This window comes from Alligator sinensis, unplaced genomic scaffold (genome assembly GCF_000455745.1).
Source record: "Alligator sinensis unplaced genomic scaffold, ASM45574v1 scaffold163_2, whole genome shotgun sequence".
NCBI classification, from domain to species: domain Eukaryota; kingdom Metazoa; phylum Chordata; order Crocodylia; family Alligatoridae; genus Alligator; species Alligator sinensis.
In genome coordinates this window covers 1-24,003 of record NW_005842499.1, presented here as the reverse complement: position 1 = coordinate 24,003, position 24,003 = coordinate 1, and the positions used below count along the sequence as shown (strand labels likewise).

General features: G+C 44.0%; 1 protein-coding gene across 1 annotated transcript; it reads right to left on the bottom strand.

Moving 5' to 3' along the window:
* Positions 1–1,857: 1,857 nt before the first annotated feature.
* On the bottom strand, positions 1,858–22,940 carry LOC102377431 (WD repeat- and FYVE domain-containing protein 4-like; the record flags this gene model as incomplete). The annotated part of the gene is made up of 6 exons (XM_025212983.1): positions 1,858–1,924; positions 3,195–3,280; positions 5,046–5,166; positions 8,190–8,338; positions 20,610–20,776; positions 22,898–22,940. Coding segments are annotated over 6 exons (633 nt in total), but the record flags the coding sequence as incomplete, so codon positions are not given.
* Positions 22,941–24,003: the final 1,063 nt, after the last annotated feature.

Here is a 24,003-nt window from a genome sequence, read left to right as displayed (position 1 = left end):
CGCCCCACAGCGCACTCCCCGGTGGACCCAGAAGTGGACTGGAAGTGCTTCTGGTCCACTTCCGGGTCTGCTGCCAAGCACGCTGGGGAGCCCCCCATGCTCCAGTGGGACACTCCATGTGTCCCAGCACTGTGGCATTCACAAGCCCCTACTACCTAGAGCTATGTAGAAAAAACATTTAAAGCTGTGTCTGTGTCCAAATCTTTCCGAATCTCTCCGAATCAATTCAGAGGGTTACGATTCGATTCAGAGAGATTGAAGGGTCCTCTCATCAATTCGGATTCGGAGATTCAGCCACCGAATCAGGCCGAATCTCCGCTGAATCGAATCAGGGACCAAAGCTTCACGTAGCCCTACAGTCCATGCTACAATACAGTCCAGAGTTATGCAAGCTATACCAGAGTCCCTATGCCTGCTGCTCAGAGGGGACAATGAAGGCAAGGTTCTCCCTCTCCAGGGGAGGAAATTCCAGGCTGATCCTTAGGGGAATTAAAAATCCCTACCAAAATGTGCTTTTGAGATTCAAGAACAGATGCATTAACTCCTGTTGCCCTGGGCTCCTTAATTTCTGTAAAGGTTAGTCAAACCTCTAACACTAACCTCCCTTCCACCCAAAGTTCAGACCTGATCCAGGCTGGCTAGGAAAATTAATGACTAGATAAACAAGCAATCAATCTATCCTAATCTCCTGAGCTGTTTCTCTTTCCTCTAAGCTGTTTAATTCTCCTCAGAAATTCAGTACAGAGCAGAGTGTGCTGCTCCACACTGAGCCTAGGACCTTCTTTGTCTTTCTTAGAGGTCCATATTACTCCACTGACAAAACCTAGATTGCCCTGACCCTCCTGGTATAAATGTTCTGGTCCCTCTCTCAAGTTGCCCTCTTATTCTCTGGAGCTGTAGCTTTCATTACCTGTTCTGACACTGAAGGAAATCTAACACAATATGTGACCAAGTGTAACCGATGCAGACACCTAGGAGCTTGCAGAGAGCCTGACATAACAGCTCAGAGAGCCATGACCCATGAATCACAATTGCCTGTTGATTCTGATACCTAACGTTGACTAATTTAGGACAGCCCCTCCCCACAAAGACACCCATATCCACTGTTCTAAACTAGCTTCCTTTACCTGTCCAGGAGCAGCTCATGGCATGGCCTCTAAAGCTCTGCATGATCTGGAACCCAACGGTCTGAGTTTCTGGGCAGAGGCGAACCAGGAAATAATGGAAATAGTGTGGAAAGCCATTCCTGTTAGAATTCATGCCCAAGTAATTTGGTGAATTTAGGGAAGCTTTCAAACTCTTAATGTTTGTCCTTGAACATCCAGCTCAAGAGAAATTCTAAGTGTGCTAGTAATTTGTGTTTAGCACAGATAACCCAGTCATATCACCATGTTTAGAAACAAACTCCCTTCCCTTACAGGGGTGTAAGTGAGGGGCAGTAAGTGGGGATAACAATTATGAAGTTGTTATAATCTGTACCAAATCAACAGTGTGCGGTAGGTACATCTGTCACTGTCTGCTGAAACAGCCCAGTAAATAGGCCATTACACAGAACCTTTATGGATTAGTTTTCTAACCTCACGTCTGTTCAACAGTCTTTCCCATGCTGTCTATAAAGAATTTACCAATATAATCATATTAAGTAGATAATCAGTATTAATTAACTATTGATAACCAGCTACTTAATACATTCCTCATGCCTTGATAGTGAGGCTATTTTATGGTTATAATGTCTTTGAGTACACAAAAGGAGGACAAAATTACATAGCTTTCTAGTGGTTTTTGTTAGAGTACAATTCTCTCCCAAATTAAATCTGCTGATTACAAAGATCAGATGTTAGGGGAGTTCCCAGTTTCTTACCTTATATTCAGGGACTCTTCTGTTATTCCTTTTGCCTTCAAAACAGATTGGAATGAACAAAACCTAAAACAACAGAGAAAAAAGAAATCTTTTTGATCCTTAAAAAGGTCATCGCCAATAACAATAATAATATAAGTTTCTATAGTACCTTTTGTCCTGAAGGGTGGTGATAAAGCATTTTATGAATGGAGGCCTGCCCCTATTCAAGACACCACTTCAAGTCACTGGGACACTTAGCCTGTGGCTAAGGTCAAGTATACATTTATGTGCAATGACAGCTGAAGAATAACTTCAGCAAGTGCTTTCCTGAATTGGGGCCTCAAAATGATGTACAACTAACAAAGATAGGAACCACTTTGCCCATAACTAAAAAGCAGCTACTTTTTGGTGGGGGGATGTGGCTGCTGATTAGCTGTAAATGGCAAAAAGAGCAGGAGCTTAGGAGAAGTTTATCTTGTCTAATTGAAACCACATTTACATTTTGATTTTAAAAAGTGGGACAAATCTGTATTTGTTATTTAGGCCAGGGTCCATCTATATCTATCCATAGACAGTCTGAAGAGACCATTATCATCATCTAGAATAATAACCAGTCTAAGGTTATAAAATTTCACCTAGCAATTCTGTAGCATGAAGATTTGTTTTGGTGAGGACAGTAGTGAGATTAATCCCAGTGCAACTGCTGGAACTGCAGTTTGGTGAAGACAGGATGATTAAATTAAACTGACTACTAGAGAACAGTGTGCAAATTATCCACTTTATAGTCTAACTTCAGGAAAGGGAAAATGTCATGTACACAAGGCAATAAGAGGGTAAAAACTCTCCTTCCTAGACAAAAATTCTACTTCTTAAAGTCTGTTAGCTCTGTTTATGCTAGAGAAAATCAAGGTCTGAGAGCCAAAAAGATCTTATTCTTAAAGCATCATGCCACCTCAAATATTGATGGTAAATATATATACATACATACATACATACATACATATATATGCTCAAAAAAATTATAGCTCAACAAGGGGAAAAAAAATCACACCGACTGTGAGTAATTATGTCTTTCTTGCTAAAGGGAAGCTGTTTGAAGAGGAATGATATGCAGTTTTAGAATAAATGATGGCACTGTTTGGGAGATGTATGCACACAGGAAGGACTGGCTGCACAACAGTAATAAATTCCCAGCTGCTGGATCCCGAGTGCCATGTTAAAGAAGGAACTACCTCTTGAAGACAAGGATTTCATCAAATAAAAAACAAGCTGATCCATTAAAAAATATCACCCACAAAATCTTTGCCTCTCACATTCTGTGGACTATCACAGGTACAACATCACTCAATACTACCTCTTAAAGACTTTATTCCTGTCACTGTCATGGAAGATGAGAAACTTGGAGTAGCCATTTTTGAAGAATATTTCTAAGGCGATCTCCTGTAAGAACAAACAATTGGCAAGGTGAAGATTTGTATAGCAAATGCTGGACATTTAACTGATGGGTAAATTTGGCACGGGGAGAGAAGGGTCATTAAAAACCTTTTTGCAATGAAAACATGCCTCTTGCCAAAGTTAGAATTAGACTGAAAAGAAATCTTATCACATACCTCTGTCAGAGTAGGGGAAATTTAGTCCATCATTTAGTGAATATTTTATATGATTAACTAAATACTCTCCTCTTATTATGTTGGCAATTTGTCTATAACCTATTATTTATACTGGGATGAACTACCTCATTTTTTCCAGTCATTCTTCAAAGAGCATCATTTTTACTTGTTATCTGTATTTTGGCTATACCCTGGAGACCCAGTTATAGACCAGGACCCCACCGTGCTAGGTGCTGAAGAAGCACAGAATAAAAACTGGCCACTACCCAAAAAGATGCCAATTGAAGATGTGAAGCAAAAGAAATACCAAAATTGTAGTAAACAATTTGCAACATTTAGTCTAGAATTTTGCACATAATGGACCTTCAATTTAATAGCTGAATGAGGTTGGGGGGTTTCATTCTGGGTTAACCCAAAAATAATTTTTAAGCATTTTTCCTGTAGAAAATAATTTATTTTGGGTCAAATCAAACATTTTGATTCATACTTTTTTTTTAAGTCAATTTTAAAATAAAGGGCTGGACTCACAAAGTGGACCTAAGTGTTATTTGGCAAGTTGGGAAAATAGAAACAGTTGCTCTGTTTTATAGCACTTACCCAGAACAGGGATGATCCAGGTTCAACATTCCTTTCTCATGGCCCTGTGAATGACTGAAACTTGGATCTCTCATCTGTTAAGAATGTGCCCTAACCACTGGACTATACAGTACTCTGCATTAAATCTCTGCTATTGAAACTGTTCCAATTTGTAGAAGTAATTAAACAGCTATTGAAGCAAGGACTGGAATCTGGATGTCCCTCTCACAGCTGAGTGCCTGAAGATAAAGAGACTGTCTCCCCCTGCTTGGTTTAATGAATCTAAGTGTCCTTGTGATTTTAGCCCAAAAAAGAAAAACATTCCACTTTGGAAATACCAACATGAACTGTTCACACATTTCCAAAATAGGCTTTAAATCTTTTTAACTGAAGCTATATGCTGAATTTGTCAAAGGAGCTGCATCCTTCATCAAATAAATGACTCATCTTTTTTTCTTTTTTGTACGAGTCTAATTAGCTTCCATCGCCCTGCAAAGGCCTGGTCCAACATTCTCTAAGAGGCTCTGTCACAGCTCCAGATGGGATTGTTTGTGATTCTCATTGCAAGAACACTAAAGACTAAGTGGGCACCCTTGATGTAACTCTATGGCAGACAATTATCCTGAGAGTGCAAGGGGAAAAAGACTGCATACATTGTTTCTTTGGGCCTGATCCAATCAATGACTACTAAAGTCTATACGGTCCAGGCATAATTGAAAATCAGCCCACATATTTGGGAGTTTTAACTGAATTCAGGAGAGTCCATTTCTCAACATTTTGTCCCAATAGTATGGAATTCTTTCCATTAACAATTCTTTCATGGAAATATCAATATGATTCCCAGGGAACCAAGCACCTCAGTAAGGATGCCAAAACAGGGGTGGGACTGTGACTGCTAGTAAAGGGCTGAGGGAAGAAATCCAAGATCCTGAAGATCTTACAGTACAAAAAATTCCTAGCCATATTTTATCACAGAGCTTGTGGCTCTCGTACCAACAGCATGGTTTATCAATTCCTACCTGCAGAAGAAAGCGTAGAGGGTGTATCTCCTTAATGTCACTGTATGAATAACGAGTGCATGCCTGACCTCCCAGGGTCTGATCTTTGTGGCACAAGCTGAAAATAAATGGATCGCTGATGCTGAAAGAGAGAACAACCAGAAACGTGTTTGAAAAGGACAAAGAGTAACTAGCTCTTTGTCACCTCTATAATAGCACAGAGGAGAGCTCCAGCCTTTAGCCTATGAACAGCCACCACCACATACTCCAGGAACATCCTTTGTGAACCTATAAGCAGTTTTATGTGCATTTCTACAAGGCCTTGTAGAAAGCATATCAGAAACACCAGTAGGTCAGTGACAGCAGCCAGAGCACTCCGTGTTTCAAACTACTGCAGGTAATTTTGTCCTGGACCCTGAAATAAACAGGAAGCTGGTGCAGTCTGAGGGTGAAATTAATGTGATCAGGCCTCGCAGTGCATGCACACAGGCTGGCAGCAGCACTCTGCACAGGTAAAAGTCCCAAAGACACTGACATGGGGAAGGCACGGAGAAAAGGGCTGCATCCATGAGGGCAGGAGAACATGAAGGTCTGGATGAAGTACGGCCATAGCCAGGGCACGTTGCTGAGTGTAAAGGGCAAAGTGTGATATCGTAAATCCCAATTTGCAGCATTTTATTCCTCAAATAGTCCCATTGGTGACAAAGGCGAGGTACCATGAGGCAAGCCAACGTATGAAATTAAAGCACATTAGTTGCTATGTGATAATTACTTGTGTACATGCTTTTCCCTATGATAAATGTAAGGCAGCCTACCCTATCTTCACGAAGAAGCAACTATCTTGCATTTGCCATGGGGTAAGAGAACAACATGAACACCCAAAGCTGCCCCATGGTAATCTGCTTGTTTGCCTATTCCCTGACTTCTATGGGGCCTCTCTTATTACTTAGTGAGCACATTTACACATGTGATTATCATGCAGAAATAAACTTCAGAGCTCATTACTCCAGAGATTTTTGCTCCTGAGTGAGCAGTTTGAAAGTGCTCTTGGGAGCAAAAATCTCTGGGGCATATTGCTATGGAGTTTATTTGTGTCTGGTAGGAGCAGCCTGGGGGGTCAGCCTGCCAGCTGAGGGCTGCTCCGATGGGGCTCCATATGTAGTACTTGTATTTTACAAGTACTACCCTCTGCTGTGGAATTTATTAGATTCATGCGCCCTAATTGAGGCGCACAGAATTAGTCTGTAATGTAGACATGCCCAGCATAAGTACTATGTAGAATCTGATCCAAAGCAATCAAACTTTTTTTAAAAAAAACAACAATTAATGCATAAGACAGAAGCCAAACCAGTCACTCTCTTATTCATCTGACCAGACTAACAGATACAATCACTAAAATTTGATCTAGTGAGAACTGGATGTAAAAGCAGACTGTCACTAAGTAAAAGTATTAAGTTACTCACTTCCCCATGGACTTTGTGTTTGTGTGCATATACACACATGGAGTATAAGCAGAAAGCCAAGACTACAAGCCCATTTTCAGTATTGATCAGCATCAATAAAACATGAGTCATAAAAAGGTATCAGTGTGCCAAATATTAATTATGATTCCTTTTCCCTTGGAGAAACAAACAGGAACTTATCAGCCAATGAAACAAAAATCTTTTATAATGAATGTTCTTTATGAATAAAAGATGGAAGTGATACAGAAGAAAATGCCAACACTTAAACTATAAGCAAAAGAGAACAATTTCTGTCTATAGTGGGACTGAGTTTTCCTCAGTGTGTCTACTATAACTAACATATTTTGGGTGCTCTTGCAATACATGTGGTAGCCATATTCTTTAAAGCCACTGTATTAGTTGTATGCTCCTCCATGTAAAAGAAGTTTGGAAAATACTTGCTATTGATAAGCAGGTAAAGGTGAACACAGCAGAAGTCCAGTGTAGGCATGAGCCCTTCAGGTTAGATTGTGATGGTTTAACTCACACTGAAAGTAGCATTGAGGTGAACCTTACAGCCTGACAGACTCACACTGAGCACGTCTACATGAGACACTAAAGGTGAAGTAGACTAATTCTACTGCGTATCAGCATAAACAGCAAACACCATGCTAATGTGCTAACGCACAATAGAATTAGTCTACTGTGCATTAGCAACACAAAAAAAGCATGCACCAGAACTACTGCGCAGTAGTGCCAATTACAGTGCATTAAGTTAGTACTTGTAAATACAGGTACTAAACTTCATGGTCTGTAATTATGGCACGATAATGAACATGTAGATGTGCACACTGAGTGCCAAGTACCTGATTCCCATAGCAGTCCTGTTGACTTCAGTACAACTAGCTCTAGTGTATGTAAGATCCAATTCAACATGACTAAGGATATCATTATCAGGCCCCTAATAATCCAAGGCTGTAAACTGCTATCCTTCATGCCCTGTTAAACATCTAATATAAACCAGGGCATCTTTGCTCACTGCCCAAAGGTTTGTGAGTGGGACTAGAATATTTCCAGTGGCAGGGCATGAGAACTCCCAGCAAAGTCCATCTATGGATTATTTCAGGACACAGAAGTCCTTCCTTTTCACATTATTTTATATCAATTCTTCCTTCTTCTGAATCCAGACGAGGGTTGAGCTAATGGGAGTCTGTGCTGGGGTTTCATTCTTGGCCCACTGCACTAAATTAATGAAGTGCTGCATTGAACAGTAGAGAGCCCTGTGACTTTGCTGGCCACAGCCACCCAAAAAGTATGTTGAATTCAAGCCCAAAGCAGAGTAATCACTATGCTGTGTCTCATGTGAATCAGAAGGATGATGGGAATGGTGAGTCCAGAAAAACCCAATTTTGTCCACACTGGCCACATCCAGATGAGCAGGGACATGAAGTACAAACCTCTTTGTGGCACCACAAATCACATGCGTGGAATAATAAAACATGTCCCACACGGCAAATCTGCTGCAAGCACACGCCCCTGCACATCTGGATGCAGATACTCATCCAGGCAATCCTACCTTTCCGTTAGAAGAAAAACACAGTGAGCTCCACACTATGCTAATGTAGGCCTTTAAAGCCTTCTGAAGTTAGTGAGGGTCCAAAGGCTTTACTGACTCATACTGAATCTGACCAACTGTACCCACTGGTAGGAAAACATGACTCACCTTGATAAGCAGTGCCGGGTGCAGTAAACTTCCTCCAACTGGGACAAGGTAAAGTGTTCGCAGATGTAAAAGTGCTCTTTCCCAAAGAGAAGCACCCCCTCTGATGCCACATGCCCTTGTACAATTACAACAGAGTATTTAGATGTAACCTAACATGAAAGGAAAGAAAAAATGTAGCCAGAATGTGCTGATACACTATAAACCTACAGTGTCTCCAGTTACTAGAACCACATTGGGCAGTCCACTTTTGATTTGAATAACTAGCAATTCTAACTAAGTAAAGAGAGCTAAATAAAAAGCCCATGCAGCCTCCCCTTGAAACAGTCTATACAGTTTTGATATTTCACTGGATTTCAATAGCCAGAAGGAAAAAAGCTTGTCCTCACGAATTCTAGTTTAAGATTTTTATTCTAATAAAGGGCTGGTTCTATAAAGATACTAATACAATGACAATGTTTTTGGAATTTGGTTTTGTAGTTTTGATTCTAATATGAGATTCTAATAATGAGCAGACGCTGCATATTTTGCCCTGTCTGCCTCAGTCATATCTGGCTCCCTTCTCTTGTATCTGAAGACCCTGAAAACAATAAAAGCATCACAACATTCTTGTGAGGGAGATCTAAGTAATAGAAAGATGAAATGATTTACCGAAGGTCATACAGGATGCCTGTGACAGAGCTAGGATTAAACCCCCAGATCTTTTATGCCTTAACAAGGATGCCTAACAGATCTTCCTTCCACCATAAGCAAAATCAGCTATTGTGAGAGTGTATGTATATTGAGTGCTGGTGAAAAATGATGCATAGCCTGAAGGCTGAAGTCTTCTGTTTATTCAACTGAACGGATATAGCAGATATTGCCTTATAGCAGGCATCTCCCTCAATGCCCAGCTAATGTTCCTCACCTTTGATTTATAGGAACCATCTAAAAAATTAAGAGTAAAGTTCTGTCTATATGGTCCATTTAATCCCTGGTCTTCCACTTCGGACTGTCAATAAGGGGATCAAATAGCTTGTGGCACTAATTCCTGCTCTATAGATAACCATCTACTGGGCACTGATCTAAAACCACTTCCTTTCATCTGGACCTCCAAAGAGCAACTGGATGGTAATGATTCCTGGTAACCCTCAAAGTAATGTTTGGCATGCAGTGCACTCACATGTACTGTATGAATGAACAGACTAATATTACAAAAACATAGCGGGGAAAATCTCTATGAAAAATGTGTTTTTGTTCAGCATCTTTAGGTGGATGGGCCAACAGAACAGGAAAACAAAGTTGTTCATGTCTCCAGAACTGAAGCCAACAGTTTTCTATGAAATTTAACATGGATCTGACCAAGTTGTTACAAAGGGTACAAAGGGCAATTAGCCACATACTCCACCGACACAAATGTGAGTTTCACACAGAAATCCTTGAGAGTTGTGCCGAGGTTATAAATCATTCTCATTCTTATTTATATCATAGAGAAAAGGTACACACTCCCATCTGGATCAGAGTGAAGTACATTACTCAAAAAACATTGCAAAAGAATTCCAGCACACAATAAATTAACAGCAAAAGGACCAGATGTTCCAGATATGTATTCCAACATTAGCCAAATGGCATAGCTGCCTGAGTAAGGAAACCATGGATGGAAATCCTAGGAGTGCAGCTTTCCCTACTGTAGTGTAGCATATCTTTATGTGTGTTATGTACAGAGCCAAACATGATGATCATGCTGACCTGTTCCAGTCACACAGAAATAAAATTTTAGCCAATCTGGAGTGTTTAAAAAGCTTGTTTGAACTTGATTCTAAAACTAGGCAGAATGTTTTGTTCTCTTTTCTTTTCAACTAAACCAATTAATTTGGCCCTCATTTTAACCAGAAGAGGTCTTCACACACAACTGGAGGCTGTTGGGATTTTGGGCATCTCCCCATGAGCACACACGTGCATCACCCTGGGGACAAATAGCAGCAGCACACAGTGCACTCTGGGACACAGCAAATTGCCTGGGTGAGGTAGGAGAAGCTAAGGACACAGCAAATTGCCTGGGTGAGGTAGGAGGAGCTAAGGCCAGCCCCTGGGCTGGCCTTAGCAGCCTTACCTAAGATCCTGGGGGCCTCCTGGGGCTGAAGTGGCAGCAACCCAGGCATGCAGAGCCTGGCTGGCAGCTGGAGTGTGGTGCTGGTCGGCTAGGCTCCGGTTTAGGACAGAGCCCCACTTTTTTTTTTGAAGCGTGTTTTTTTAGACACTGGGATTTCCCCGTATCTAATTTTGGCTCCCCACTGCCAGTGTGCAGTGCAGAGAACCTTTTCACATGTGCTGTGTGCATTTTGTGGCACCTCAAAAGCCTTTGAGGCACCACAAAGTGCACATTCCCGTTCTTGTAGATGCAGCCTTTTTGGTGAAATAGTTACTCATCAAAAATGCTGACCCACTGAAACTTTTCATGGGAATGGATCAGTTTCAATGCAACTTTCATTGGAAACTATTTTTTGGGGTCAGGACAGACTTTCAGGTCAAAATGAGAGAGGGATCCCTGCCAAACCAGAACTGCTTAACGGATGGGACACTTACATAAAATGTGGGAAAACCAGGTATAAGTCCCTAATTCAGTTACAACTTTTGAGTTTTGCTTAGGTGTTTATGCATATGTGAGTCAGCCTGGGGGGAGTAGTTGAGTGTATGAGAAGGTAAAAGGTCCCTGAGCAGCATTGGGGGAACAGTTGTAGCAGACCAGAAGGGGTAGTTGGCAGAACTGGGACACAACAGGAAGAGAACTGGGATACAGGTAAGGAGGGGACAGGAACATGACTACACTTTGGTAAGTGATGATTCAGGAGTAAGGAGGGTCAGGTCTGAAGCAAAGGGGCACTGGAGCAGTGGATGACAGAATGGAAGCAGATGGTGGGACATTTAGAAAGGTGTCCTGCATGGTCAATACTTGACTGTTGTATCAGTAGAGCTGTCAGTGAGGGTGCGAGCACATTACTGCTCTAGTTTTACACGTACAAGATGTAGCAGGGATGCATCAGGGCCTCTGATCAGGCAGGCCCAGCTGGGCTGAGCTTTTGAGCTTCCACACCTGCCCTTCATCCTGGGGTAATGTGACTGTCCCAATTCTCTGTACCTGGATTGGCTGCTGAGAGCACCACTGAGCCCTTCTAAACATATCTGCAGTTTTAGGCTGCAAGCACATCTTAGCAACAGCCTCAGTCTGCTCCTGCGCAGCAAGCCTCACAGTCGCTGCTTTTTTTGGTTCTCCTGGCTCCTGTCTTAGCTTTGGCTTTTTGTGACCCTGATCTTGGATCACCCCTGGAACTCGGCAGCTTTGGCTTTTTGTGACCCTGATCCTGGATCCCCCCTGGAACTCGGCCCCTGCCTCTCTGATTCTCCTGGTTTTTGACCTGTTTGCACTCCAAACTACGTTTCTCAGATCTCCATCTTAACTTTCCTGGAACCTGATCCTGCGTTCCCCGCTCTAATGATCCAAAGCCTAACCTGACACTCCCATAACCATACCTATCTGACCTCCTGACTGCCCTTCAGGGCCTGGCCACGTACATTCTGGCCAAACCATCACAGGATGCAGCTCCCTCTGTAAAAGTAAATGAAAATTTATTTCCATTCCTACATCTATTCTGGTATAAGACACCAGTCTAGGTGCTAGGGTTCGAATACTCTGGTGGTGCAGTTAAAGTGGTGCTACTCTCTTGCATAGGCTTATCCTTGGACAAATGGAAAGAAGTGAAGGAGCTGACTGGCTGGCATAAGGAAGACACTACAGTTGGGTGCCAGTCAAAGCTGGGGTGGGAACAAGAGACAGGAGAGGCCAGCTGGCAGCAGACACATGCAGAGCCAACCTGTGAAGATCTGAGCATTGTTTAACAGTGGCATCAGGACTGAACCCACTGGGAGTGCTGCATCAGACAACCAAGATGCATCCCTGCGGGCAAAAGGGCAAAAGCTGGAATCCTCTGGAGCTCTGCCATGAACAAATGCCTTCCCACTTATGCAGGCAGGTCAGTGTGACACATAAAGAGGCTCAGTCTGCAGGAGGTCAACTAAGAGGTCCACCCTGCAGCATGGGGCAGGCTCCATGGCCTCCAAATTGTCCCTAACTCCCACTTGAGTAGTAAGTGGATGCAGACTACAGAAATCACAATTACTTGTGCATGTGCATGCATGTGCTATGTGGGCTTACTGGTGGTCTCTGATTTGGCGTACCTCTACACAATTGCATCTAAGGTAGGACAGTGGCACACTGGCCAGCCAGCAGGATGGCATGCGATGGAATGGAATCTTCCTCAGGCGCTGGGCCTGTTACAACTTAATGCGTGCATTCTGCCTCCCTAGCTCTCCAATGCCTGTCACAAATGTTAAACCCACTTCATTTAGAACAGTGGGTCCCAACCTCTGTGCCACAGCACACTGGTGTGCTGTCACACACACCCAGGTGTGCCGCGGCATTTTGGGTTGGAGCCACGCCCCCTGCCTGGCTGCAGCCACATCCCTCCCCCCATCGCCTGTTGCTGCTGCAGACACAGACAGATGGGGAGTGTGGCTCCAGCCCAAAATGCTGTCCAGCTGGCTGTGCGCCACCCCCCACCATCGGTGTCGGCTGGCTGCATCGCGTCCAGTGTGCTGCGGTGCTTTTTTATTTAGGTAAGCGTGCCATGGGGCAAAAAAAGTTGGGAATCGCTGATTTAAAACAAGTGCCCCCTCTCCAGGAGAAAAACATATATTTATAGACAACTGGAAAGAAATCAAACTTGTTTTTTTAACTCAGTTGGTTAGTGTATAATGCTAATGACACCAAGGTTGCAGGTTCAATCCTTGGTTGGACTAGATGATCTCTTGAGGTCCCTTTCACCCTTACTTCTCTATGACTGTGTTAGCCCTTCCTATTCTAAGCTCAGAATGAACCTCATTCCAGCTGAGTAGTGACAGTCCAACAAATAGAAAGTGTACAAGAGACTCTTCACCAAGCCACTCCGTACCTACAGGGTCTCAATCTACTGAGACACCAGCCAACCCAAAATTAACATAAATTAAATAAGCTCTTCCTCTGTCAGAACAGAACAGATTCCAGTTCACCGGTTGCTAGAATCATTAATCAATGATGAAAGGTGACATAAAATAATTGAATAATTACCTTCTAAGGTATTGCCTAAAGCAATATATTTCTGGATTGTTCTACCCATTCAGATGCAAGAAGGAATTGAAGTGAATGCCATTTTCAGGATGAAGTTTGTCATCTTACTTTTTTGGAGTAGGTTTATTTTTCAAGTGTATCTTTTTAGTTTGAATAGACATCCACAAAAGGATCCCTCACTTGGAGCATAAAAGCCAGATTTTCAAAGATGCAGATAGCAATAACGTAACTCAAAAGTAATGAAGCAGCATAGGCACGAAAGTCTGTCAATTTTAATACAACACTCAGGCCCCACATACCCCTCTCCTCAGTTAAAAATACTGTGCGAGTCAACATCACAATTATGTTCACCCACAACAAAGACATTGCAAACACAGGGGCTCACACTTTTTGCTGCTGTGACTCCTCTTCAATCAATGCAGATCCCCCAAGGTCAGATCTGGCCCATGGACTTAGCTCTCCTTCCTCCCTTTGCAATGTGGGAGACTTTGGAACACCCAGAAAACTACAAACAGGGCATGTCTACTCAAGACACTTACTGTGAAGCTACCTAATTAGCTCCACAGTAAGGCTAGGGACAGACATTCAAAAAGCCTGAGCCTGAATTGATTCAAGCTTTGCAGGTTAGTCTAACCTGGCTAGGCTAAATCAGTTTTGTAACCAGACAGACACCCCAGAAATGCAGGCACATGCCTGCAGTGGCTCAGGCTAGAAACCGGGGGGTGCTAGAGCAGCCCTCACTTCCCCAGGGCTGAGCTGAGGGGGCATGGCCAGGCCCCAGCAGGAGGCTGTGATTAGGCTCTTCTTAAACAGCTTTTTTCCAAAGGAAGGAATGTAGGGACATTACCCTCTGAGCTGTCGATTACCTCCAAAAAGCCCTAAGCAGACACTGGCCTATGTGCCTTACACAGCACTAGCTAGCATACCGCATGTTGGCTACAGTCCGGGCTGTGGGAGAGAGGAGGAAAGGATTTCTACTTAAGCAGCAAGCGGTGAGGGTGAGGGAGGGGAGCATGGGGAAGCCAGCAGACCCTGGGGAGGTCTGTTATTCAAATTTCTGTTATTCCAATATGGGGGTTTTTGAGCCTTAAGAAATTACAGAACTAAGGTTGCTTATACAAACTTACTCAAGTTTTCTGGTGTAGATGCATCATGAGACACTTCCTAGTTTTGTGATCAAATGCTAGTTTTTCCAGAAAACCTCCCTCCTATGGTGTGCAAGATGCACCTGCTCTGGGGATGAATTGGGTTTTGCAGTGAAGGAGGCTGTGGCTTGCCAGATCCCTGTCCTAGTTTCTACAGAAGTTGAAAGATGTATAGGCAATGAGGCAAGTGACTATGAGAAAAGACAGTATCATGGGCCAGGCATTAAAAAATGCTGGATTGGGAAATTGGATTCTATCCCTACCTCTCCCTCATAATTATTGTGGGAAGCCAGACAAGTCCCTCAACCAAACTTTTCATATGTCAGCAGGGGTCATAGGATCCCAGCAAGACAGACATCCAAATGTCTCTTGAAGGCATTCAAAGTAGGTGCTTGAAACATCTCCAGTGGCAGTCTATTCCAAACCTTGGGGGCTCGGACATTAAAGAAGTTCTTCCGTATGTCCAGCCTGAAATGGTCACAGAGGAGTTTGTGACCATTCGATCTTGTCATCCCTTGGGGGGCTCTGGTGAACAGATGTTCCCCCAGATCCTGATGAGCACCCCTGATAAACTTATAGGTGGCCACCAGCTCACCCCTGAGCCTAAGCTTTTCCAGGCTGAAGAGTCCCATGGCTCTCAGCCTGTCATCGTAAGGTCTGTTTTCCTGACCTCTGATTATGCGTGTGGCTCTCCTCTGCACTCTCTCAAGCTTTTCCACATCCTTTTCGAATTGTGGAGACCAAAACTGGATGCAGTACTCCAGCTGCGGCCTCACCAAGGCCGAGTACAATGGGAGAATGGCGTCCTGGGATTTGCTCGAGAAGCATCTATGGATGCAGGCCAGCATTTTGCTTGCTTTACTAGCTGCAGCATCACATAGAAGGCTCATGTTCATCTTGTGGTCAATCATGACCCCCAAGTCCCTTTCGTCCGAAGTGCTAGCCAGTGTAGCACTGCCGAGCCTATAAGCATGCTGTGGGTTTTTCCTCCCAAGGTGGAGAACCTTGCATTTTTTGGTGTTAAACGCCATCAGGTTCACGTCTGCCCATTTCTTGAGCCCATCGAGGTCAACCTGGATTGCCCTCCTGTCCTCAGGTGTGGACGCTTTACCCCAAAGTTTGGTGTTGGCGAACTTGGCCAGTCCACTTCTAACGCCAATGTCCACATCATTAACGAAGATGTTGAACAATATAGGCCCAAGAACAGAGCCTTGAGGGACCCCACTGGTTACAGGGCACCACAATGATTGTCTTCTGTCAACCACCACTCTCTGGGTCTGACCACATAGCCAATTCCCCAGCCAGCAGATCGTGGAGAAGCCGAGGCCGCAGTTGGCCAGTTTTGCCAAGAGGTGATCATTGGATACCAGATCGAAGGCTTTTTTAAAGTCAAGATATATGATATCAATCTCTTCCCCCTCGTCCAAGTGGTAGGTCACCTGGTCGTAAAAGGAAATAAGATTGGTCAAGCAAGACCTACCTGCAACAAACCCATGATGGCTATCCTTCAGGATTTTGCCATCGGCCAGTCTGTTGAGAATGGTCTCTTTGATAATCTTTTCTAGGATCTTCCCCAGGATAGAGGTCAGGCTGATGGGCCTGTAGTTTGCTGCATCCACTTTCCTCCCCTTCTTGAAGATAGGCACCACATTGGCCTTCTTCCAATCTTCAGGCACTTCACCAGAGCACCAGGAGTTCTAGAAAATCCATGCCAGGGGCTGGGCTATGATGCTCTATAGCCCCTTGAGTACCCTGGGGTGTAAGCTGTCAGGGCTGGCTGACTTGAAGGTGTCCAGCCTCTCAAGGTGTTCCTTCACAAGGTCAGCATTGATGGAGGGTAAGGAATCTCCCTCACCCAGGCTTTCCCATTCCATAATGGGCAAGGGCGTCCCTTGGGACTGGTGAAAGTACCCATTTAGCAAGTTGGCTTTTTCATGGGTGTCGGTTGTCAGTGGACTCCTGCTAAATCAGGTGGGACAAATGTTGCCCTTGCTTTTCCCCCGCCTGCCCACATATCTAAAGAAGGACTTTTTATTGTCCTTGATACTTATAGCCAGTTGGAGTTCATTCGCAGCCTTGGCTTTCTTTGGTTTGGTCTCTGCAGGTCCGGATCAGTGCAGAATATTCCTCCTTGGAGGTGGATCCCATCCTCCATCCTTTGTAGGCCTTTCTTTTTAGACACAGGAGATCCACTAGTTCCCTGCAGAGCCATGGGGGCTGCTGTGCCCTTTTGCTGCCTTTCCTTTGAGATGGGATAGACTTGCTTGTGCATTGAGGATCGCTCCCTTGAGCAACCACACATCCTGAACTCCCCTCCCCTTTGGGCTGAGTCCCTTTAGGGTTCAGAAACATGGACTATGTATGCTAGGGACATCAAGAGACTGAACAGCTTCCACATGAGATGTCTGCATAAGATCCTGACTATAAAGTGACAAGACAGAATATTAAACACAGAGACACTAGAGTGTACAGGACGGACACACTTAGAAACCACTATCAAAAAGAGGAGGTTGTGATACATCAGACATGTCAGGAGAATGGGAAAAGTTTGTATCCCCAAGAATATTTTATATAGTGAGATTATAGTGAGATTCAAGATGGTGTTAGAAAGTGGGGTCACCTTCTATGGCAGTACCATGATGTGTGCAAAAATTATATGAAGTCATTTGACATCAAGGTAGAAAGCTGGGAGGAGCATCCTCGTCTGATCTGAGGGGAACATCTGGCACTGGGTGCAGCTCAACATGAAACAACTTTGAACCAGAGGACAGAAGCAAAGTGAGAAAGAAAAAAACAGCACGTGTAGTGTTAAGCACTATGAAAAGTGAGGTCCTAACTTTCCCAAATTTGGGTGCCCCAAATTAGCGAATACTAATAACTTTAACTTCTCTAGGCTTCAGTTTCCCATCTGGCAGGGATACAGTATTGACCCACCTCAGAGGAAGACAAAGTAATGCCTGAGGCACTCAAATACTAGTGCCATACACCTTTGGAAAGCCCATGAGGAAATTAATTGTTCTTTTTTAAGTGCAAGGCTTGAATACTGTACAGTTAATAAGGCCTGGCAACGCACAATAAACAATGAGAGGAAAGCAACATACTGAGTTAACTATCTATTCAGTGAGCACCAGTTATTCTGTGTACTGAATGATGCCAGGTACCTATGGAAGAAACAGCACATTATAATTTAAGCACAGACCACAGTATGAATATGAGTCAGCAGTGCAATGCTGTAGCCAGTAGGGCAAATAATACACTGGCATGCATCAATTGATACATCTCCAGCAAAACCAAAGAAGTCGTTCTTCCGCTATACTTAGCATTGGTGAGACCACAGCTGGAGTACTGCATCCAATTCCGGGTGCCACACTTTAACAAGGACGTGGACAAGTTTGAGAGAGTCCAGCAAAGAGCTACCTGTATAATCAGAGACTTGCAAGGCAAGCCATACAAAATAAGGCTGAGGGATCTGGGACTTTTCAGCCTAAAAAAGAGAAGGCTCAGAGGGGACTTGCTAGCAGCTTACCGCTACGTTAGGGGAGTACATCAAGGGCTCAGTGAACAGCTTTTCACCAGGGCACCCAAGTGGAAAACCAGAAGTAATGGCCACAAACTCCTGGAAGACTGTTTCAGACTCAACGTTAGAAAAAACTGCTTTACAGTCAGGGTGTCCAGACTGTGGAATAAGCTCCCTCCAGAGGTGGTGCAATCGCCTACTCTGGACATCTTCAAGAGGAGACTGGATGGTCACCTTGTTGGGGTCACTTGACCCCAGTTGTCTTTCCTGCTTGGTGCAGGGGGCCAGACCTCATGATCTTTCAAGGTCCCTTCCAGCCTTACAATCTATAAATCTATGAATAAACACTTGATCATAATGCATATGGATAAAGGGGGTGAATTAAGGCTGAACAGGTGACCTCAATTTTGGAATTTCCTAGCTTTGGGATACCTAACTTTACAACCTTAATAATGCTCTTTTAATGTAGTTCCTGTGTTACATTTAACCTACCTATTACAGTAGTGTTTAGAAGCCAGTTAGATTCAGACCCTGTTGTGCCAGGTGCTGTACAAAGGCCCTGTCTCAGACAGTTTACAGCCAGTTCTCCTCCCTCATTCCTCCTTCCTGCACAACTGCTGACACACCACCCCCATCTGCTTCTATTCCATGTCCAATCCTCATCCATTGGATTTTTCCTATCAGGTTCCTTCCTCTGGGCATTCTGAATGAGAAAGCCATGTAAGCTGTTCATGTAATTTATTTTAACATGTACAATTAATTCACATAATGCATAATAGCCTCAGCAATCTGTGTGTTGTATGCAATTTGACAACAGGATAAAACAACAAATCAGACCTAAGGGAGAAGATTCTGATTTCAGCTACCCTGGTTTGACAGTTCTGTAACTACACTGACTTCATTGGTTTTCCTTCTGATCTGCACCAACAGAAGCAACATCTGAATGATCAAGCTAACTGTCCTTTGGGAGTAATATCATTCACTTCATTGGTATTACATCAGCAGAGAGTTTGTCAATTTATCTCTCGGTAAAGCCAGTACATGTAACTGGATAGTTACAAAGGTTTTTCTTTGATTGTATTGCAGTAAAACCCTATGCAACATTATAAAACAGCAAGTACTTTCCAGAGCCCTGGCAGTCTTGTGCTACGGAAATCAATCTACTAGCTGCCAAGGCATCACAATGACATCTCTGTTCAAGGCATTAGGTAAGCGGGTTCCAGTTGTGTGGTTAGAGTGCAAACAGCTCACGAGGCAGTCATTTACAAGGCAGGACTGTGGCGCACTAAGTGAGCACGGGACAGCTAATGTCACCCCCTACTGCTTTTTTAATACTTCTGTCAGTTCAGCAGTACAATGGCTGCTGCTGGAAAGACGTGTCTGGTATTTCTGACAGCTTCCTGTGGAGTTACATGGAAGACAGAGAGAGCCTGAAGACTCGAAATGAGACCAGGGCTATGTATGGGAAATACATGTCACATTTTCATGCCCTTCTCTTTCTGCTGGGGTTTGAAGGAAAGGAGGCAGAAGTTTAATTATGATGCCTTGTTGTACACAGTATCAACAGCTCTAACGGGACAAGGAAGCCATCATGTTCAAGATAAAGAATGCGACCCCTGGACATTGGAAAAGCACCAAGCAAATCTGGCAGCACTAATAAGACATAACAAATAAAAGACAGAGCTCACTCTCTCATACGTTCATGCACAGCAATTGAAGCATTGTGAGGACAGAGACCGTAAAATGATGTTCTCACTATTAGAGTTCGGTGGAATGCTAACCCTTGGGGTTCCCTATGGCCAAACACTCTGATCGTGGACTATCACCCTTCTTAGGGTTTGGAAATGACTTTTGTGAGAATGATCTAGCAAGAAAGTCCCTCTGGCTGCTGGCAAAAGGGTCAGGTTAGAACTGCTGGAAAAGCCAATTCTGCCTTAATTCTCCTCTACCACAACTTCATGTTTCCAGTCTATAGGCCCTGATTCCCTTGTCTTCTGGGTTTTACTGCAGGAAAACACTATAGGGGAAGGTCAAGATTGGAAGCAAAGCCATGTGAAGAAAGCAGGTAACACTCGGCACTCAGAGGGTGGGAGTCTGGTCCAGTGATCAAGGGAAGGAGAGGAAGGGCAGATGAGAGCAGGGGAGAATAGAAAAGTCTCCTATTGAATCAGAAGTAGAGGAGAGCATTTATAGGGACTGTCACCTCTACAAAACTGGTGGGTTCTTATGGAGGTGGTGAGTGACATGTACTGAGGACACTGTTCAGGAGGTCAGGAAAGGTTTCTGGCAGTGGAAGAAGAGGACAGGAGCCTTGAATAAGCCATGTCTGGACCTAGCCCTGACCATCCTATCTTGCAGCTTTTGGAACCTTCCTTGACTCCTGAGATGTACACTCCAAGTCCTTGGTGCTGCCTCAAACATTGTGGAACCACACACTCTGCATTTGGACTACATCTAGAAAATTGTGGATGCTGCCAAAATGCAAGGGACAGATCAGTATTAACAATGCTGCTTGCTGTATACTCCAAGTCCTTTGCAGATTAAAAGAGCAAATTTCCCTGCCCCTCTTCATCCTGAAATGCCACCTCCACAAAAAAATAAAGTTCACTGTATGCTACCTTTTCACTCTCCACAAATTCCTGTAGGATAATTTGTCTTTCTATACACAGTTCCAAGAAGTCTTCGGAGTGGAAACTTTCATGTAGGGCAGGGAAGAATGTTAGCTGGTTACAATCCGTTTCCTTCTCATCCATCTCCCTTTCTGCTTCATTTACCATCAGCTCCTCTACATCAATATAAAAGAGAGCACAGTGTTAGCAGCAGCCAGATGACATGAACAGCAATGAACAGCAATGAACAGCAGCAATTGAGACTTTTACCCAATTTGTACTACCTTGGGGAATGGTATAAATTACTAGCAAAAAGCTGAAATTGGTTAAAACTCAGGAAGAACAATGTAAAATCTGCTAATTGCTAGGACAGGGTGAACCCATTCTGATAAACTAAAACCTGGCCCTAGTATTCAAACTTTAGTCACAAACTGAGCTCCAATATTTGTCAAGGACTGAAAAACACTGAACAAACTGGATTATTTTGCAGGTCTGTATGAGTTTGTGCTGAACAAGTATAAGAAATAAATAAAAGCTGTTCACATGCACAGATGAGATGAGGAAGAACTGGAAACTGTAGTGTCTGGGGACATCCCAGTGTCTGGATAAGATTTTAAAACAGCCACAGAAGGGTCAATACCCTGATTATTTATCCCAGCACTGAGACCACTATATGCTACTGTGAGACTTTAGGAGGTCACGTAGTGGTATGCTGATATTCCTGCAGTGTAGATGTCATCTGCTGTTGTCACATTCCCTTTGCCAATTCTGTCCGGCTTGCCTGTTTCATCTCTAAACAATTTGATGCACAGTCTAATTCATACTCTAGGGTTTTTTTGTATTTAGATGTAGAAACTATTTAGTACCATTTTTAAGCATTTAGCTTGTTGCAGAAACTAGTTAGTACCATCTCCAGCATAGTAAGGCCCCATTCTCAGCTGGACCCAAGACCCTACAATAATAAAAGTGATTTATAAATAAGGATCTACCTAACTCAAAGAAGTGACTGGATGATTTCATGGGGAGATGCCATATTCGTAAGTTGATCGCAGCGGGGCCTCCCCACACCTCTGATTGGGTGCTGATTAGCTGCAAGAGCTGTTCATCAGACGTCCTCTCCCCCCCACCCCGCTGATTGGCTGCAAGGGCTGTTTGATATGTGGCCCTTCCCCCTCCACCTATTGGCAGTGAGGGGCAGGGCCACATGAGAGACAGCCCTCAGCCAATCAGCGGTGAGGGACAGAAGTGGCAGCCATCTTGGGCTGCCCTTGGTGCCAGCAATCCTCCCTCCCCACTTTGCCTCCCAGCAGTCTGTAAGAAATGCTGTACCCCTGGAGAGCCAACATTTTATTTTCAATAAGTTGTCTTTTTCGTTGTTTTTTTTGGTTTGGTTTGGTTTGGTTTGGTTTGGTTTGGGGTTTTTTTGCAGATTTTGTAGACATTGCAGGATTTCACAATTTCAATGACATTGCGATTTTGGTAGGTCCCTATTTATAAATGTAGTTTTCCCTGATCTAAACTATAGTTTTGCTACAGTGTAGCTGAATAGGTGGCTAAATTCATAGCCTTAGAACTGACTTAGAAATCAGAAGTTCTTTACAAAAATATTTCTGTAAAAAACAGTTCATTTTGTCCCTTTTGGGGGGGTTCTTTTGATACAAAAAAGTCTCATTGTACTAGGCAAATTTGCTTTTTGGCAATGAAAGATTTTGGGAAAGAAATTAAGGACATAAATAACTCTTAAATGTCTTTTTTTTTTCCTTCATTCTTTCCTGCTCTTCCATTTTTTTCACCAGTTTATTGAAAGCTATCATACATATCACATTAGCCTTAGTCTCTGCCCCATGCTCCCCTGGGTTTTTTTAATAATAATTTCAGAGTATGTCCAGAGAGTCAGAAGTCTGGGAAACAGGTTGAGTGCAACACAAGAGATTCTGCACAAGATGGGAAAATTGTGCAGATGATTCTATGTTCTCTTGTTGGGTACATCAAACAATAACGTGCTCTCCAATCTTCTCACCAAGGCATCTAAATGTTCAATGTAATAGCTTGATTTTTTGGCCTCTACTTTTTTCCCAATGGCAGCAAGAAAATAATGAAATTAGAGACTTAGTATATGGTACAGAGACATCCCCAATTTGACCCTAAAAACATAAGGTGATCTCTAGTCTAGAACACTCTCAACATGTGCTTCCTGGGCTAATTATCACCTGAAGTTATATTTACTTACTCCAGCTGTTTCGTCAGCCCTGTGTACCCATTTTCTCCTATGAAGCATTTTAACTCTAAACTGTTACCTTGATTTCCTTCCTGACTTGAAGTAGATTCATTTCTGTGAACCTGAAAAGAGAAATTACGTGATTAAAACTGCATGCCAAGGCAAAACATCAACTACTGCCCTGCTGCAGTGGCAGTTGTCTCAAGATATATCTATGCTGTACTGTCAGCCCTCCCATTAAGCATCGCTATCAAATACACCAGACCCATCAACTCTCACTCACACATGCCAAACCTAAAAATGTGGCAGTGAAGCCCTCCAGGAGTGCCTTCCACAGCTGCTCTTGAGCTCTCAGTCTCTTCTGTAGTTACCTGGATAGGGTAAAGATATACCCTCAAGGCCAGAGACACAAATAATTCATTGGAAAGGATCCCAAAGGAGCAAAATAACAGCTATATGTACACTTTAACATTATAAAAGACTAAGTTTGTCTCTCTCTCTGTCCAAAATACTTTATTCGCGTTCTGATTGGCTACCAAACAGCCAATCAGAGTGCGAACAAGCATTCCAACATGAGCTGGCAGCGGTGGAGCACCGCCATGATGGTAGGGACACAGGGGATGGAGTAGGAGGGAGGCCCAGGCCAGCCCAACTGGCCTGGCTCCCCACTGCCCTGCTCCCTGGAGGCAGGGGCAATGGAGCAGATGGAACAGGGGTTCTCCCCTGCCCTGCTCCTTGCAGGCCATGATGATGCAGTGTGGGGGGCAGACCACTGGAGCTGGCCTCGCCCCCCCGCCTTACTCCTTGCAGGTGATGGTGGCGCAAGGGGGAGCAGGGTCGGGATGCCACAGGGGGTGTTGTGGCCACCAAATCTGGCCTTGACCTGCCCCTCCTCCTTTCTATCATCACCGCATACAGGGCCCGAGGCAGCAGCAGTGGTGGGAATAGTGGGCACACCATGGTGGTGGCAGTGGGGGATGGGGAGGAGTGGGCCCAGGCCATATATGGGGAAGGACCGGGACCAAGGGTGGGGAGAAGCCGGGATACCACGGCAGTGTGGGCAGTGGGCCGGGGCTGACCTGGCAATGGCAGGGGGATGGGAGGAGTGGGCTCTGAGCCGATGTGGGGGAGTAGGGGGTGGAGGAGGAGTGGGACTGGGCCGGAGGAAGGGAGAAGGACTGAGCC